The sequence below is a fragment of the Marmota monax genome, unplaced genomic scaffold, assembly GCF_021218885.2.
Source record: "Marmota monax isolate L192 unplaced genomic scaffold, Marmota_monax_Labrador192_F-V1.1 WCK01_AAM20220418_F8-fsc00125, whole genome shotgun sequence".
Taxonomy (NCBI): Eukaryota; Metazoa; Chordata; class Mammalia; order Rodentia; family Sciuridae; genus Marmota; species Marmota monax.
Window position 1 is genome coordinate 10,747,636 of NW_026695235.1, and position 15,146 is coordinate 10,762,781.

Below are 15,146 nucleotides of genomic sequence, written 5' to 3' on the forward strand. Positions count from 1 at the left end.
CTGGACAAGGGGAGCCCTTTGGGAAGGGTCTCCTCTTAGAAAGGGAAGGCCCAGGTAGTCCCATGGGGTGAGGGGAGGTGGCCGTGGTGGCATTAAGGAGACAGAAAACTCTCAGGGGAGTTCAGCTGTGGTTCAGACCAGCGGCTGCTGGGCCTGGTGGCAGCATGCCTGGCAGGGTGGACCGTCCCGCAGGCCTAGGACGGCTGTGTGAGGGGTGGGACGGAGGGGACGGTCGGCAGGGGTGCGGCAGCTGATGGAGGAGCTGAGAGCTGTAAGGACGTCCTTGCCAGGGAAGCCAGACGAGAGATGGCAGTTCCTAACATCAGGGCAGGAACCCAGGGGCCTGGGCTTTGTCCTTGGAGGCCTGGAAAGCAATGCAAGGTCTTGTTTTCTAGAAGAAAGGGTGGGGAGGGCCACATGCCCTGATCCTCCCAACACCTGAGCAGACTGGGTGTCGCAGGTGCTAATGACACTTAGTCCCCTGACTCTGGGCCCAGGAGTGTTAGCCAGTTTAGGGCTGAGGCTGGTGGCTCAGCAGGTCTGTGGGTCCAGTGAGGTGCGGTGCCCTGTGCTCAGCCTCAGGCCCTGGAGGGCCATGAGGCTGGTGGGACCCTCACCCTCAGGCACTGCCGGTTGGAGCTGGGCAAGGTTGCTCAGAGGGATAGGTGGGCTGCTGGTGAAACCAAGAGCCACAGGCACGGGGGTGACTGGTGGAGGTTGACAGGGTGACTCCTGAGGAGAGCCTCAGACTCTGGCCTTGGGGCTGAGCAAGGAGCCCAACCCTGGGGAGGGGAAGCAGGGAGACCCTGGAGGCCGGGCGGGGACAAAGACAGGAGAGGTAGACTCAAGGGACAACATGGTGGTGGGTGTGGAGTGGGCTGGAGGGGCAGGAAGGCGCGGTCAGCTGAGAGAGTGGAGGCCATTGCGGAGTGTGCATGTATGCAGGCTCCGTGTCTGTCCAGCACGACTGTTTTCTCAAAGCCCCCAGTAAGGAGCCACCTGCAGGATCCCAGTGGCTGCAGAGACCACCCCCCCCCACGCCCCCTCCAGCCCTCAACTCACACACTCAAGAGGGGGGGGGCCCTAGCAGATGGCGGCCGGGTTCTCAGGCCCAAGCTAGCACTGGCCACAGAGCAGGCATTAAGGTGCCGCCAGCAGAGGTCTGCGTCCACCATGGTGCGTGGGTGTGCTTTATATGCCAGCTGGTGTCCCCCAAGTCAGTGTCTCCTACAGGGACAAAGGAGGAGCCTGGAGATGGAGGCCTGAGTTCTCAGTCGGCTGAGCACCTGGTGTGACAGCTGCTTTCAGCAGGTTCAGGGCCTGCTGAGGAAGGGAAATCCATCAACCCTGCGTGCTCCAAGCTCAGGACCTCTCAAGAGGTTTTGAGGGTTTTCAGGAGCCAAGGTTTCCCTGGGGACTTCTCTGCACCAATGCAAAGGACTGTGTGCCGTTGGCGGGTCGTGCCTCCTTCTGGGGGGACGCGGCTGGAGGCAGAAGCCAAGGCTTCCTGCTCTCTTTGGCAATCTACATCAGGAAACGGTCATCAGGGGTTTTACCCTTTGGGGGGTAAGCTTTAAAAAGAACCCCCAGCACCCAGAGCCGAGGCCTACAGCTCAGTCAGGAGCCTTCTGGACCCTGGGAGCTCACTTACGTCCCTGTTTGTACCCAGAATGTGACAAACACTGTAGTGAGGACCATGCTGAGGAATGACCTGTCCCCAGAGGGAATCATCCACCACCTGAAGATCCTCAGCCCCATCCACTGTGCCTTCCAGAATGACCTCCTGACTTCCTTGGGCTACGCCCCAGAGTGGGGGTGAGTGTCAGGCCGCTCTCGCCACTCCACGGCGCCAGTTCCTCCCTAGCACCTTGATCTTAGGGGTCTTTATGGTTTCCACCATTTGAGACCCTTTCTTTGAGGTTGACTATATAAATAAACAGTGGCTGGGGCCTGATTAATACTGTCAGCTTCCCCAATCAGAGGAGGAGCTAAGTATGCACCCCTCGTCAAGCAGCAAGGAGGCCCAGCCTCCCCGAGGCACCCCTGGGGCTCCATTCCTGTGAGGCTCTCTGCCCACTGCACCTGCCCAGGAGTCTCTGCCAACACAGGTGGGGGCTGACCCAGGTGGCCAATCTGTGCCCACAGCCCCCTTCTGCTCTACTGAGGGGTTCTCATCGATTTCCACACTTCTTTGGAGTTGCTTTTGGAGGCGGCGTGGGTCCGGGTGTGGCAGAAGGACCCTCCTGAGTGCCGCTCCCCCCTGCAGCGTTCACACCATCCTCGAGGACCTCCACGGCGCTGGGAATTTTGTCACCGAAATGCAGCTGTTCATCGGAGATTCTCCCATCCCTCCAAACCACGGTGTGTCCGCCAGCGAAGACATCACCATCGAGGTGGGGCTCTGCAGACAGAACAGCAAGCTCAAGGTGGTCCTCACGGAGTGCTGGGCCACCCCCTCCAGCAACGCCCGGGACCCCGTCACTTTCCGCTTCATCAACAACAGGTAGGGCTCAGGGGGTGCTGCACCCACTGCCCGCCTGGCCTGTCGCCTGCTGGGGACTCCTGGAATTCCCAGGCCAACACTGATGTCGACCCGGTTCAGAGGACCTGGTGACTCCCACGGGGCCTGGGGGACGCAGACAGACACAGTCACGAGGGAGCCACCTGAGAGGCCAGCAGGGCCTGCGTGTGCTGAGATGCCCCATTTCCCCCTCAGCTGCCCCGTCCCCAACACCTACACCAGTGTGATCGAGAACGGCAACTCCAGCAAGGCCCAGTTTAAGCTGAGAATCTTCTCCTTCATCAATAACTCCGTGGTCTACCTGCACTGCAGGCTGCGTGTCTGCGTGGAGTCCCCCAGAGCCACGTGCAAGATAGTAAGTGTCTGTGCTCCTTGACTTACGGTTGGCACAAGTTCGAATTGTTATGAGGAAGCAGCTCTGTTAATAAGAGCTGGGACTCAGGGGCATCTGACTGGGGACACTGGGCTCTGCAGGTTGGTATTGGAAGGAGGCAGTGCAGCAGAGGCCCAGGGAGAGCTGGGGCACCTCGGGTATGTGGCTGGCTGAACAACCTTGAGGCTGTGCTGTTCACCTAGCTGTCCCAGCAGCCCAAGCCCCTCCCCCAGGTGGCCACCTGAACACTTAGGCGCAGAAGTGCTACTTAGCCTGGTGTGGACTCTCAACATTGACAAACATTACCAAATATCAGACGCGGTGGTAGATTTTTCCTTCCCTGTGCCCAACATTCTCGCAGGGAGTGTGAATAGCTTTACGTCTCCCTTCCTCACACCATTGAATTTGCAAGGTGCTCTGCAATCCTGAGTTTCAGAGCTGTTCTCTAGACCAGTCATAGGCAAAGTGACCCACGTGTGGTCACGCGCTGTCCGAGGAGGAGCCGGCTCTGCGGGCCTTTTGTTCAGACGACGTGCGGGGGTGTCTCTCCTCTGGAGGATGTGCTTGCTCCTGGGCTCCACCCATGCCTGTTGGCAGGTCGTGGATAAGAGAAGAAGCACCATGTGGCCAACTGAGTTAATGTCACCTTTTCTCAAATAGTAGACTGTCCTACGGGGAACAGATGATTCCCTGTGACAGGTGCTGGGGGTACACTCATGTGCCCACCTGGACCATTCAGTCCTCAAAAATCATGAGAAGGTCACAGCCACAAGTTTCCCTCGGCAGGAAGTGCCGGTCCTGTGCTCTGTGTGGTCTGACCTTGACATAGGTCTCCCCTAGCTCCTCAGAAGGGCATCCATTCATTTCCAGGGGTGCTGTAACAAGGTACACAAACAGGACAGAGGACGAATCAGAAGCCCCCGGTCTCAGCTGAGGTCAGAATTCCAACTGCAAGGTGTCGGCAGGCCTGCTCCCTCCTGGGGCCGAGAGGGAGCTCTGCCCAGGCCCTCCCAGCCTCAGCCTTTCCTTGGCCTGAGACATGGTTCTACCTCTGTGCGTATCTGTCTCTGTGTCCAGGTGTCCCCTTTTTATAAGGACACCAGCCATACAGGATTAGAGCCCTATGAGCCACTTGAACCTGAGAAGGTCTCAGTGACATGCGCTGGGCTTAGGAGTCCGCGTTTTTGGAGGACACAGAGCCACCATGGCAGGCAGAGTGAGCTGACTGCCCAAGGCCCCAGCGCAGGCACCTGTTTGTAAGGCAAAGGCACTAAGAGGAGCGATGGCAGCAGCAGCCTTTGGAGGAGGCATGGGGGACTCAGCCTCCGCTGAGGCGTGGTCACTTTGGTGGCCAGGGTCCTCCACCTCCCTGGTTGGTGTGCTCTGCTTCTCCTGTCCCAGGCATGTCCCACTATCTGGTCTCCCGCTGCTCCCATGCCCCGTCTAGACTTACCCACCAGTGACCTGATGACCAGAGGACAGAACTCTCCCAGGTGACCGGCCTCCCTGAGAGGGAGTTAATTCCCCATGGTGTTGCGCCACTAATTTTGACCTTTTCTCCTTTAAACAAACAACAGAGCTGCAATGACTTCCGGTCACCGAGAAGCAGCAGAGGTTCGGAAGTGCAGCAGATGTCCTGGGGGCCCCTTGTGCGGGCACAAGGTGAGTCCACAGGAAAAGAGCCCATTAACCAGCAGGGAGCTCAGGGAGCACCTGCTTCCAAACGCGGAGCTTTGAGTCTCCTAACAGACCCGTGGTCGCAGAAACGGCGGTGGCTGAGCTCGTCCTTGGGTCCCTGTGAGCCAGCAGGATGGCTCTCTACGTGTCACGAGCCTCTGGGGAGACGGAGCTCGGAGTCAGACACAGCTGAACAGGGCTGTTTTCAGCTGGCCCTGGGGAGCCAGGGAGGTTTTCTGGCCTGGGTAGATACGGTGGGTGAAGGGGAAGGGGCTCAAGGGGGAGGCTGTAAACAGGTGGTGTCCAATTCTTTGTGTGTGTGAAAAAGCTGTTTTATTCAGAAGATGCAAAAAAAGAAGCCCAGTGTTTCCGTTCTCCCTCAGTATAAACCTTCCTCAGCCAATTACATCTCACGTAGTCTCAGAATCTGGTTTTCAGGAAAATGAGTTCTTTTTTAATGTGATCTATCAGATTTGTTTGTTTGTTTGTTTGTTTACTGGGGTTTGAACTCAGGGGCATCTGACCTCTGAGCCACATTCCAGCCCTGTTTTGTATTTAGAGACAGGGTCTCACTGAGTTGCTTAGCGCCTTGCTTTTGCTGAGGATGGCTTTGAACTCGAAAACCTCCTGCCTCAGCCGCTGGGATTACAGGTGTGGGCTAATGCGCCAGCTTGATCAGATTGTTTTGAAAAAGTAATGGTTTTGTGGTTTGAGGACATTTGACAGAAACCGTCAGATGTCCCCAACTTTCTTCTCTTCCCTTCCATAGTGAGAGAGCTCAGGTGTAGCTGACTCACAGCTCCCGGGAGGGAATCTGGTTCCCAGCCTCCCTGGCAGCTAGGTGTGTCCATAGGAGTGAGTTCTGGCCAGTGACAGGCCCAGGGACAGTGGTGGCAACTTCAGGGACACCCTCCTTAAAAACTAGTATGAAACTAGTAACTAGTATAAAAAATTTTGGACTTGGAATTAGTAGAACTGAGTATGATTGTTAGGCTATGATGTATGAGTTGGGAAGTCTTATGGAAATTACTAAATCTCCTGAATCCCATCTGTCCATCCACCTATCATCTATCTACCCATCCATCCATCCATCCATCCATCTCTTCATCCATCCACTCTTTCATCCATCTATCCATCCATCCACTCATCCATCCACTCATCCGTCCACTCATCCATCCATTATCCATCCATCCACTCATCCAACCACTCATCCATCCATCCATCCACTCATCTGTCCATCCATCCACTCATCTGTCCATCCATCCACTCATCCATCCATTATCCATCCATCCACTCATCCAACCACTCATCCATCCATCCATCCACTCATCTGTCCATCCATCCACTCATCCATCCATTATCCATCCATCCACTCATCCATCCACTCATTCATCCAATTATCCATCCATCCACTCATCCATCCACTCATCTGTCCACTCATCTGTCCATCCATCCACTCATCCATCCATCCACACATTTACTATTTCATCCATCTACTATGTGCAGGCCCTCTGCTTTTCCTTTGTAAGATGGATGTTGTAGTGAACTGTCCTGCTTCATCAGGACATTGTGGGTGTCCCACGGGGCTGTAGGAGAAGCAAGACCTTTGTGTGAGGCTGATTTGTGGACTTCCTGACTTTGGCCCTTGGTGATGGGCATGCTGGGTATTCCCTTGAGCCTCATTTTCCTCACCTGTGCACTGGGAATAATAACAACTCACACTTCACACCGAGACTGGCCGTCTAAGTTGCTGGACAGTGGTAGCTGTCGCCATTCATAACTGGGAAGCAGGGCACTGGCACATCCAGCACCGAGAGAGAGACTGTAACAGGTCAGCTCAAAAACGAGGTCTCGGACCGTCCATTTTGCTCATCGTTCTTGCTCTTTGCAGTCTTAGCTTCCCTTTGGCTAATAACTGTCACAGGACATACAGAAGATAATTTAAGCAGAATCCTGCAGCAGTGGGGACTTTGCCACCCAGTAACAGTGCATGTAGCGGCAGCACCATGGGGGCCTGCAGGGCTGAAGAGAGCCCAGAGGCCAGACGGCTTCCGGAACCTTCCTCCGTCTCTGCCTTCACCATCACCTCCACTGTTGGGAAGAGGTGAGACCGGCCTCCTGATGGGGGCTGCCCTCTGCTCCACCTCTTGGGCCACCTCTGTCTGTTCCCAAGGAGCTGGGCTGGCTCCTTAGCAGGTCCGCTCCACCGTGGATCTTCTTGTGTCCTGCGTTGCTGGAACAATCTCCACTCCCGGGTATGGGGGCCTTAAAGCAACAGAAATCCTCTCTCAGTGCCGGGCCAGAGGTCTGGAGCCACAGCGCCAGCAGGGCTGCCCCGAGACCGGCAGAGGCGCAGCCCGTTCCTTGGCTGGCCTTTGTCTTCACGTGTCCTTCTCCCTGTGTCTCTGTCTCCACGTGGCCATCCTCTCAGCAGAACGCTCCCAGGATTGGGCTGGGCCACCAATCCCAGTGTCCTCGCCTTCCCTAGTCACATCTTACCTGCAGACCAGCTCACCCTGCGGCACTGGGACTTGGAGGTGTCTTGCGGTGGCACAATTCAGCACATGGCACAGGGTAGTGACCGTGTAAGGAAGAATCCATTCTGTCCTTCCCGAGGTGTGTGCTACCCACAAATAATCCCTCACCATCAGAATTTGTGGAAATCTTGATGGCCATTGCTTTAGTAGATGGCCGACCTGTTTCACACTCGCTAGAGGTGGTGGACAGAGTAGGAGGCTGATGGTCACAGCATGCACACACAGCCCAGTGGGAGGGTCTGGAACAATTACTGAGGCTGCTCAGAAGTGAGGAGGCTGGGCCTCCCCAGACTGAGGAGGACTCTGAGCTCTGGGAGAGGCCTGTCCCTCCTGGGCCTGCTCAGGAAGGTGATAGGAGGGTCTTGGACACTTTCCCTCTCTGTCCCCTTTACAAAAGCCCTAGTAGTTCAGTGTCTTTGCAGTTACTTGAGTTCCTCATGCACCCTGCACTGACACACGCTCTGCCAGCATGACCCACGTGCCCCTGAAGAGGTGAGGACAGGGCACAATGCCGAAGCATGTGCCAGATTGGGATAGACATTCCTAAGGGCTTGCTCTCCCCTTCTAACGTACCCTGCATGGACCCAGAGCCCTTCTTCCTGGGCTGTGTAACCAGGGGCAGTCTGGCCTGAGGACCCCACTCTGAGCAGCCTGACTTAGTGGGTCAGTCAGGAATATTTGGGTGCAGGCAACAGAAACCCAGCTGGGGAGTGGAGTGGAACAGGGGCTACTGTTGGGCGGACACTCTAGGCTGGCTCTGGCTCCACAGCTTTGCAGGAGCCCGTCTCCTTCTGTCCTGGTCTCCAGCATCCTTGGTGCATGTGGTCCCCTTGTACCAGCAAGAGGAGCCCTCACTCCTGGCCCAAGAGGAAGGAGGCGCCCACTCTAGTGCCCCTGGCATCTGAATGTAGGTCCAGCTCTGCAGTTGTCCAGGGAAACGGCTGGCCAGGGCCTGGGAGCCTTGGGTTCCTTGGGAGCTCAGGGCCGAAGCAGGGGGCAGGAGGTCCCAGAGTGTTCCTGTTCCTGGGGGGTATGGCTGTCATTTGCAGCTGTCTCGCTGTCTGGGGACCCCAGAGGGATCCCTAGCAGCTCAGTGGGACAACTCTGCCGACAGCAACACACCCCACTGTGCAGTGGGAGCCCCAGAGCAGCAACCACTTTGGGCAACTGCCCCGAGATCACCACTGGTGGGAGATGGGATGGTGAGCGCCCCTGGTCTCCCAGGAGGGCTCATCCCCAGCCACGCCGTCCAGCTGTGCTGCGGGGGCACCCCGGAAGGGTTGGGGGAATGTGGCCACGGCTGTGACCCTGCTCTGGGCACCTCTGACTCATGGCGTGCCCATGGGTTGGGCCACCTCGTGGCGGGTGGTCAGGTCTGTCCTTGGGGTGCTGGAGTGGCTGAGGGCTGGCAGAAGCTGGCATCTTTCTCAGGCAGCGTGGCTAAGTCCACAGAGCACCCATCAGTGGGACTGACGTCACAGTGCGGTGGCATGTGGTGCCTCTACCACGCAGTACAGCCACCTCCTCTCGGGTTTCAACCCAGTTCCACCCTGAAGCCAACTCTTTGCCCACCAGCTGTCTCTCCATTCTCTTGCTCAGGGCCCTGGCTTTCTGCCTGTGGTCTGGCCTGTTCCAGAGAGTTCCTGTGGACGGGCGGTGTGACGTGTGGCTCTGGCCTGTCACTCGTGTGACGTGTTCCACTTCATCTCTGCTGCAGCGAGTCAGCTTCCCCTCTCCATGCTGTGTTCCCTTGTGGGGCTGGACCACCCTGGCCCACCCATTCATGTGTTGAGAGACACAAGGGCTCTTTCTGCTTTGTGGCTACTGTGACTAGTGCCACTGCAAACTTGGGCGTCTGAGCACCCTGAGTGTATGTTCTCCCCTCCTGGAGGAGGCAGGTGTGTGTGGGCGGCCACCAGATAGGAGCAGGCTGCACCTCTCCTCTGGCCTGGTGGATCCAGGCAGGCCCAGCCCAGGCCGGCCAGCTCCGCCCTCTCAGCCAGGGCATGTCCAGGAGGCTGGGCTGGCTGAGCTGTGCTCACTGCACTCACAGGCTTTGCACCCGCCTGGTCTTGTTGGGCAGCTCATGGGCACCCACAGGCCTCACCTCTGCCAGCTTCGGCTCCATCAAACCCAGGTCATGCTTTGAGAAGTGGCGGACACAGGCAGCACTTGCCGTTCGGGCCGCGCTGGACACACCTTCACCTCCCAGCAGTGCTCAGTGCTGGGCCACAGGAGCCTCCTCCGGGCCTGGCGGTCTCTCACCCGTGCCTGTCTCACCCCACAGGTGCCTCTCCAGGTGCAAAGCCAGGCCTGGGGACCGGCCATGTCGTTCTCATCGTGGTGGCCGGCTTTGCCATGGTGGCGGGGGCCGCAGCCTTTCTGATCATGCGCTACCAGAAATTGACTGGAAAATACAGCTTCAGCACCCAGGCGGACAACTTCAGCTACCAGGTGTTCTCTGAATAGGAGGCCCGCCGACCTGCAGGTGGGTGTGGAGTAAGGCACCGACGGCCTGCCACCATCACTCTGGTGACGACCTCGCAGGCCTGGCAGTAGGCAGGTCTGTGCAGATCCCGTTTTGGGTTCCCTAAGGAGACACACCCTCTCCTCCTGGAAAAGCAACCTTCAGTGGCCAGGGAGAGGACATGGACTATGACATCAATGATGGGCTGGACTGATGGCGCATCACTGCCCCCAAGAGTCCAGAGGCAGCACGATGCTGGGTGGTGAGAGCAGCCCCAGGCGCCAGCCCCAAATCCCAGTGCTGCCATTCCCCTGCTGGGCCGCCTGGGGCAAGCTCCCAAGCCTCTCTGTGCCTCATTTTCCTCCTCTGTAAAGGAGTGGGGTGAGTCCAGTCACACCAGGAGCTTGAGAATTGAAAGGGAAACAGCCAAGGGCCTTCCCCAGGGTGGGTCGGACGCACCCCAGGCCCACCAGGAACTGTTCTCAGTGATGTCCCTGAAAACTTGTTCTCACAGGGACCAGGCTTTGTGCAGGGATGGGTCACTGTGTGACCCCTACTGTAGAACACTGGTGACTTAAACATTCAGGGCTTTGAGGAGAGGATGCCTTTCTGGTCTGTCACATGGACCTCCTGGGCAGGATCTGGACACAGCTCCACAGAGCACAGCATCGGCAGGCAGCCTGCGCACCCCGGCCACGTGCTGGGGCCGCCGGAGGGCACCTACAATGCCGAATGCAGCAGCAAGCCGGGCAGAGGGTGTTCACTGAGTTCTTCAGGGAATAATGATCCCAACAGCTTGGACATTTTCAAAAGAATATTTCCACCTGCGGTGGTGTGGAGCCTGCCGACTCCGGGGCCACTCTGTGAACTCCTTCCCTGCATGCAAGCTGACCAGTGTCCTCCTTCCCCACGCAGGGCACCGTGAGTCAAGCATTAGCAGGCGTGTACTCCGTGGGGTGCTCTGTGCCAGCGTTAGGACAAGCCCCGACAAGATGACGGCCGGCCCTTCCGCCCTCAGGAGGCTGTCCTGCTGGAGATGTGGGCAGAGCGCTGGGACAGCCCTGGGCCCTCAAGCCCAGCCCAGACACCACCCCTCCATCGCCCAAGCCACCTGCACATCCCTAGCCCTCCCGGGCCCTCAAGCTTCTCCAAGTGACCCTGGCTCACTGAAGCCAGTGGCCAGCATGCTGTCAATCACACGGCTCTTCACATTTCAGAGACACTTGACAGTCCTTGCGAAGCTCTTTCACAAATAGCTCCATCTTTTAAATGCATTGCTCATGCTATTTTTAGTAGCTGTATACACACTCTAACATTTCTTCTGCCTTCCTAGCAGGTCATTTTTATTTACAAAACAGTAACGCAGAAGGTACTCTATTAATGTGAAAATTGTCCTAGTGAGTAAAAACGATGTTACATACACACACATACAACACCACTCTTTTATGTTTGCAACGTGCTCCTAGCCATGTTCTCATGTAATCCACCCTGGGGCAGGGGGAGGTGTGCCTGTTACTCTAAGAGGAGGCAGAGAAGGGGTAGATAGGTGTGCACTTAGGGTCATAAGATGCATAAAGAAGGAAATGGGTCTAGAATGTAAGTATATTAGTCTTGGTTTTCCCCTTTACCCTCTGCTAAGACACACTGCTTTCCCCCTTATTTGAAACAAAGTAGAATTGGCTGGAAGGCTAACATCTAGAAGTTTGGTGTTTTCCTTCCATGAACTTAGAATGATAACAGGGTCTTTGATTTCAATTCTTGACAGTAATTTTGCCGAATATAATCAACTCTCACTCCTACACAATATTTGGGAAAGGAGCCTTTGGATTTATTGGGTATTCTCAGAATAGGAGGAACAGTTAGTAACTAACGTGTGTGGATGACCGTTTGAGCAAGCAGGATACACTGCCTCGACGCTGAGACCTGAGTGACAGGTGTGCTGGCCTCTCCATCTCAGCTTGCCGGGTGTGCTCTGACGCCGGCTCCTGGGCAGACCAGGCGCACATCTCTGGTTCTGGCAGGTTCTGGCATGGCCACAGACCTTGCCATTTGCCTTCTTGGGAAAGAGCGAGGAAGCCCAGGTCTTGAGCTCTGTGACTGGGTGGATTTCAGATAAAGTAGTTGGCATATTATTTTAAAACCCCATCCTTCATCTTCAGTTTTTACTCAATTTCAATAAACAGGCTACTTCCTTTTGTTTGTGTTTTCTGTAATAGTGGAAACTCCATCTCCCCTCTTCTTACTTCCCACACCCAAGTCTCTGACAAGTTCTTCCTGAGCAGTCATGTTGCAGGGACAGACAGGCAGGGCACCCAAGACAGCAGGAGACAGTTTTATTTGGCTGCAGCCAGGTCCAGAGGGCACAGCTTTTGCTATAATCAATCAATCCCCCTGAACCCCGAGTTCAGGGAGTTTCAGAGTTTTATGCCCAGCGTGTAAGGGGAGGGGCTCAGAAGTTCACAGTCTGCAGAAGTTCACATAAAAGCAGCTTTTTCTCTCACTGTTCTGGGCACGTTAACCCTTCAAGGACCACACCTGAGAAGGGGGGAGCTTCTTCTCCCCTCTCTTTCCTCCCCTGCCAGCTGTTACCATGAGCCCAATTGTAACTTATCTTAGAAATGTAGACATCTCTGTGAAGCCCAGCTCAAGGCCAAAGGCCTTGTTTGCACATTTCTACAAACTACTATACTGGATACGTTTGTGAAAAGCTAGTAAGGGGTGTCCAGCACCTGGAGTGCTGGTATCTTCCCGGCCAGTGGCCAGGTAAACAGGGCGACATGAAAATAGGAAGTTTATCTACATTGAGCTCTTTTGCAGAGACTCCTTTGCTGAGAGTCCTAAAGTCAGCCATGGTGAAGATTTCTGGAGAGGCCCAGTTAAGACTTTTTTTTTGTGGAGGAGGGGGTGCCACTAGAGTCACAGTGTCCCAGGCCCTGAGCTCAGTGTTCTGGACAAAATAGTGAGAGCAAGACTGAGCCCTGCCCTCAGAGAGCACAGGGAAGGGAGAAGCTCCACCAGCAGCTGATGGGAGCCCTGGGAGGAGCTGAGAGGCGAGGGCAGGATGCTGTGGGGTGTCCCTATCTGGTCCATCCACTCATCCATCAAATGATCACCCATCCTTCTGTCCATCCATCCATCCCCCATCCATCTATCTTGTTCAACTGTCCACGTATGTGCCCATCATCGAGCAGTAACAGGTGTCTCTAATCCTGGGGCCACCCACCCACCACTCACCCACCTACTTATCTTCCCATCCACCTGCTTGTCCATCCATCCATCCGTCCATCCATCTTTTTGTTCTACTGTCCACATGTGCCCATCCCCAAGCATTAAGAGGTGTCTCTGCTCCTGCGACCATCCACCACCCACTCACCCACCTACTTGTCTTTTCTCCACCCGCTTGTCTATCCATCTATCCATGTTTCTCTCCACCCACCCACGCAGCCATCTAGCTAACCAAGGAACGCTTACCACGTCTCGTTCTTACACTGACATCAGGAAGAAAAGAAGAATGAGATGAAGTCCTCGCTCCCAAGTGTTCACACCCAGCAGAGGAAACCCCACTGTGACCACGACGTGCAGTAAAGCCAGGGAGGCCCCCGCAGGTGGGAGGAAGGGGAATAGGGAAATGCTCACGGGCTCATGTGGCTTCCACACGGGAGGGTCTGGGACCATCGAGTCACAGAGGCGCTGCAGGGATATTCTCAGCTTGTGCATTGCGTCTAGCTTAAAGCCTCCGGTTCAAGACTCTGCTGGCATGGCTCAAGGGACCCACTCCAGAGAGCACTGAAACAGAAGGAGGAGGAAGGTTGGGTGTCTCTGATGCAGACGTCACCCTGGGTTGTGCAATGAAACGCCATGAGACCAAACTTCAGGGCCTTGGAGACTCCCCAGATGATGCCCTCCCAGAGTGAGTGGCCCTGGGGCCACCCCATAACAGAGTGGAGATCGTGTGGGACCATGCAGATATCTTCCTACTCAGCCCTGTGCTAATTCCTTGGGTATGAGCATTCTCTCTTAATGGCTGAGGACTCAGAGATGTTATGCATCTGTTATGGTTCACACATGAAGTGTCCCCAAAAGCTCCCATGTGAGACAATGCAAGAAAGTTTAGAGGTGAAAAGATTGCATTATGAGAGTCTTACCGAATCAGCACATTAATGGCTGCTAAGATTAACTGGGAGGTAGCTGTAGGCAGGTGGGGTCCTGGGGGTGGACCTTGGGGTGTACATATCGTCCCTGGTGAGGAGTTCTCCCTCTGCTTCCTGGTGCCATGTCCGGAGCTGCTGTCCTCCTCCACCTCCCCATTTCTAGGAAAGGGCAGTTTGGTGAAGTACCAAGATTTCCTGTCCCCCTCTGCCCTGGTATCCTGCCTCATCTTGGACTGAGACCTCGGAAACCATGATCCCCAAATAAACTTCCTCCTCTAAAATTGTTCTTGTCAGTCTGCTGATCACAGAGGTGAAAGACTGACTAAAACGGCAGCTTTTCCCACACACAGGACTCTGGTGGGAGTGGGATGCACGGCAAACCCCTGTGGTCATGAATCCTCGCTATCCCTCTGTCCCCAGGGAAGGGGAGGAGGCCCTCTGTGGATATTACAGTGCAGAGTACCTCTGAGGCGTGGAGGTGGTCCTCAGGCTCCCTGAGGCTGGGGGTCTTTTCCTGCTGGGTTCTGTGTCCCTGGAAGTCCTGACCCTCAGACACCACCTTGGGCCCAAGATCTCAGGCTGTGACTCACTCCGTGGCCAAGGGTCTGATGGAGATGGAGTGTGATGGAGGTGGAGTCTTATGGAGGTGAAAGGTCTGATGGGGTGGAGGGTCTGATGGCAGAGGTTCTGCTGGAGGTGAAGGCCCCACAGAGGTGGAGAATCACTGGAACCTTCCGCGGTCCTCTGGCCATGGCTGCAACTCTCCATGATGGCCACTAGATGGAGCCCTACGCCAGGGTCTGCCTCAGGGCTTCAGGGTCCCTTTGTTTCTGTAACAACCACAGCCCGGGTTTCTCCTTCTTTTTTGCCTGGTTTGAGCCTCTTGTCTGAATCTGACATTGTTCCTCAGGACTGCTCGGTGCTGGGCTTTGTCTCTGCTGGGTGGCGCCTGGGAGGCGTATCAACAGCTGAGAAGGCCATGCTGGACTTTGAGGGTACAACTGAGCCACCGTGAGTGACCAGGAGCGCATGCCTGGGCAGTGCCAGTGGACTCTGCTCTCCCACCTGGGTTTCCAAATGAAGGAAGCTCTTCCCTGGCGAAGTACCAAGATTTCCTGTCCCTGTCACTATGTGACAGACCTGGCCAGGGCGTGCCTTCACCTCATGCTCCCTCTCTGAAAAGGAAGTGTGCTCCCCCAGGCAGAGGGACATTATTAAAGATGCCACAGCATGAACACAGAGGCTGGCCCCGGGGGCCTTGGTGCAGATCAGTCCAGAACCTGCCCTTGTTCCAGCACCCTCGCTGCTGGGGGGCTTTTACAGGGCTGGGGTCTTCTGGGAAACTGAGGCAAAGATCCCCTTTAAGCCCCAATTCTTGTGACCAAGTCAGAAAGATCAAAGGTATGTCACTCAGAGTGAC

General features: G+C 55.8%; 1 protein-coding gene across 1 annotated transcript in view; it reads left to right on the plus strand.

The window, feature by feature from the left end:
* Umodl1 (uromodulin like 1) overlaps nucleotides 1-11,767 on the plus strand; it is a gene marked incomplete at its 5' end in the record, with an annotated part of 51,520 nt that extends 39,753 nt beyond the window's left edge. The window contains 6 exons of the mRNA XM_046439256.2: nucleotides 1,670-1,815; nucleotides 2,267-2,503; nucleotides 2,717-2,876; nucleotides 4,472-4,556; nucleotides 9,396-9,596; nucleotides 10,491-11,767. Of these exons, the coding sequence (XP_046295212.1) occupies nucleotides 1,670-1,815; nucleotides 2,267-2,503; nucleotides 2,717-2,876; nucleotides 4,472-4,556; nucleotides 9,396-9,577 (810 nt within the window). The remainder of the gene's footprint in view (nucleotides 1-1,669; nucleotides 1,816-2,266; nucleotides 2,504-2,716; nucleotides 2,877-4,471; nucleotides 4,557-9,395; nucleotides 9,597-10,490) is intronic.
* Between the last annotated feature and the right edge of the window lie 3,379 nt (nucleotides 11,768-15,146).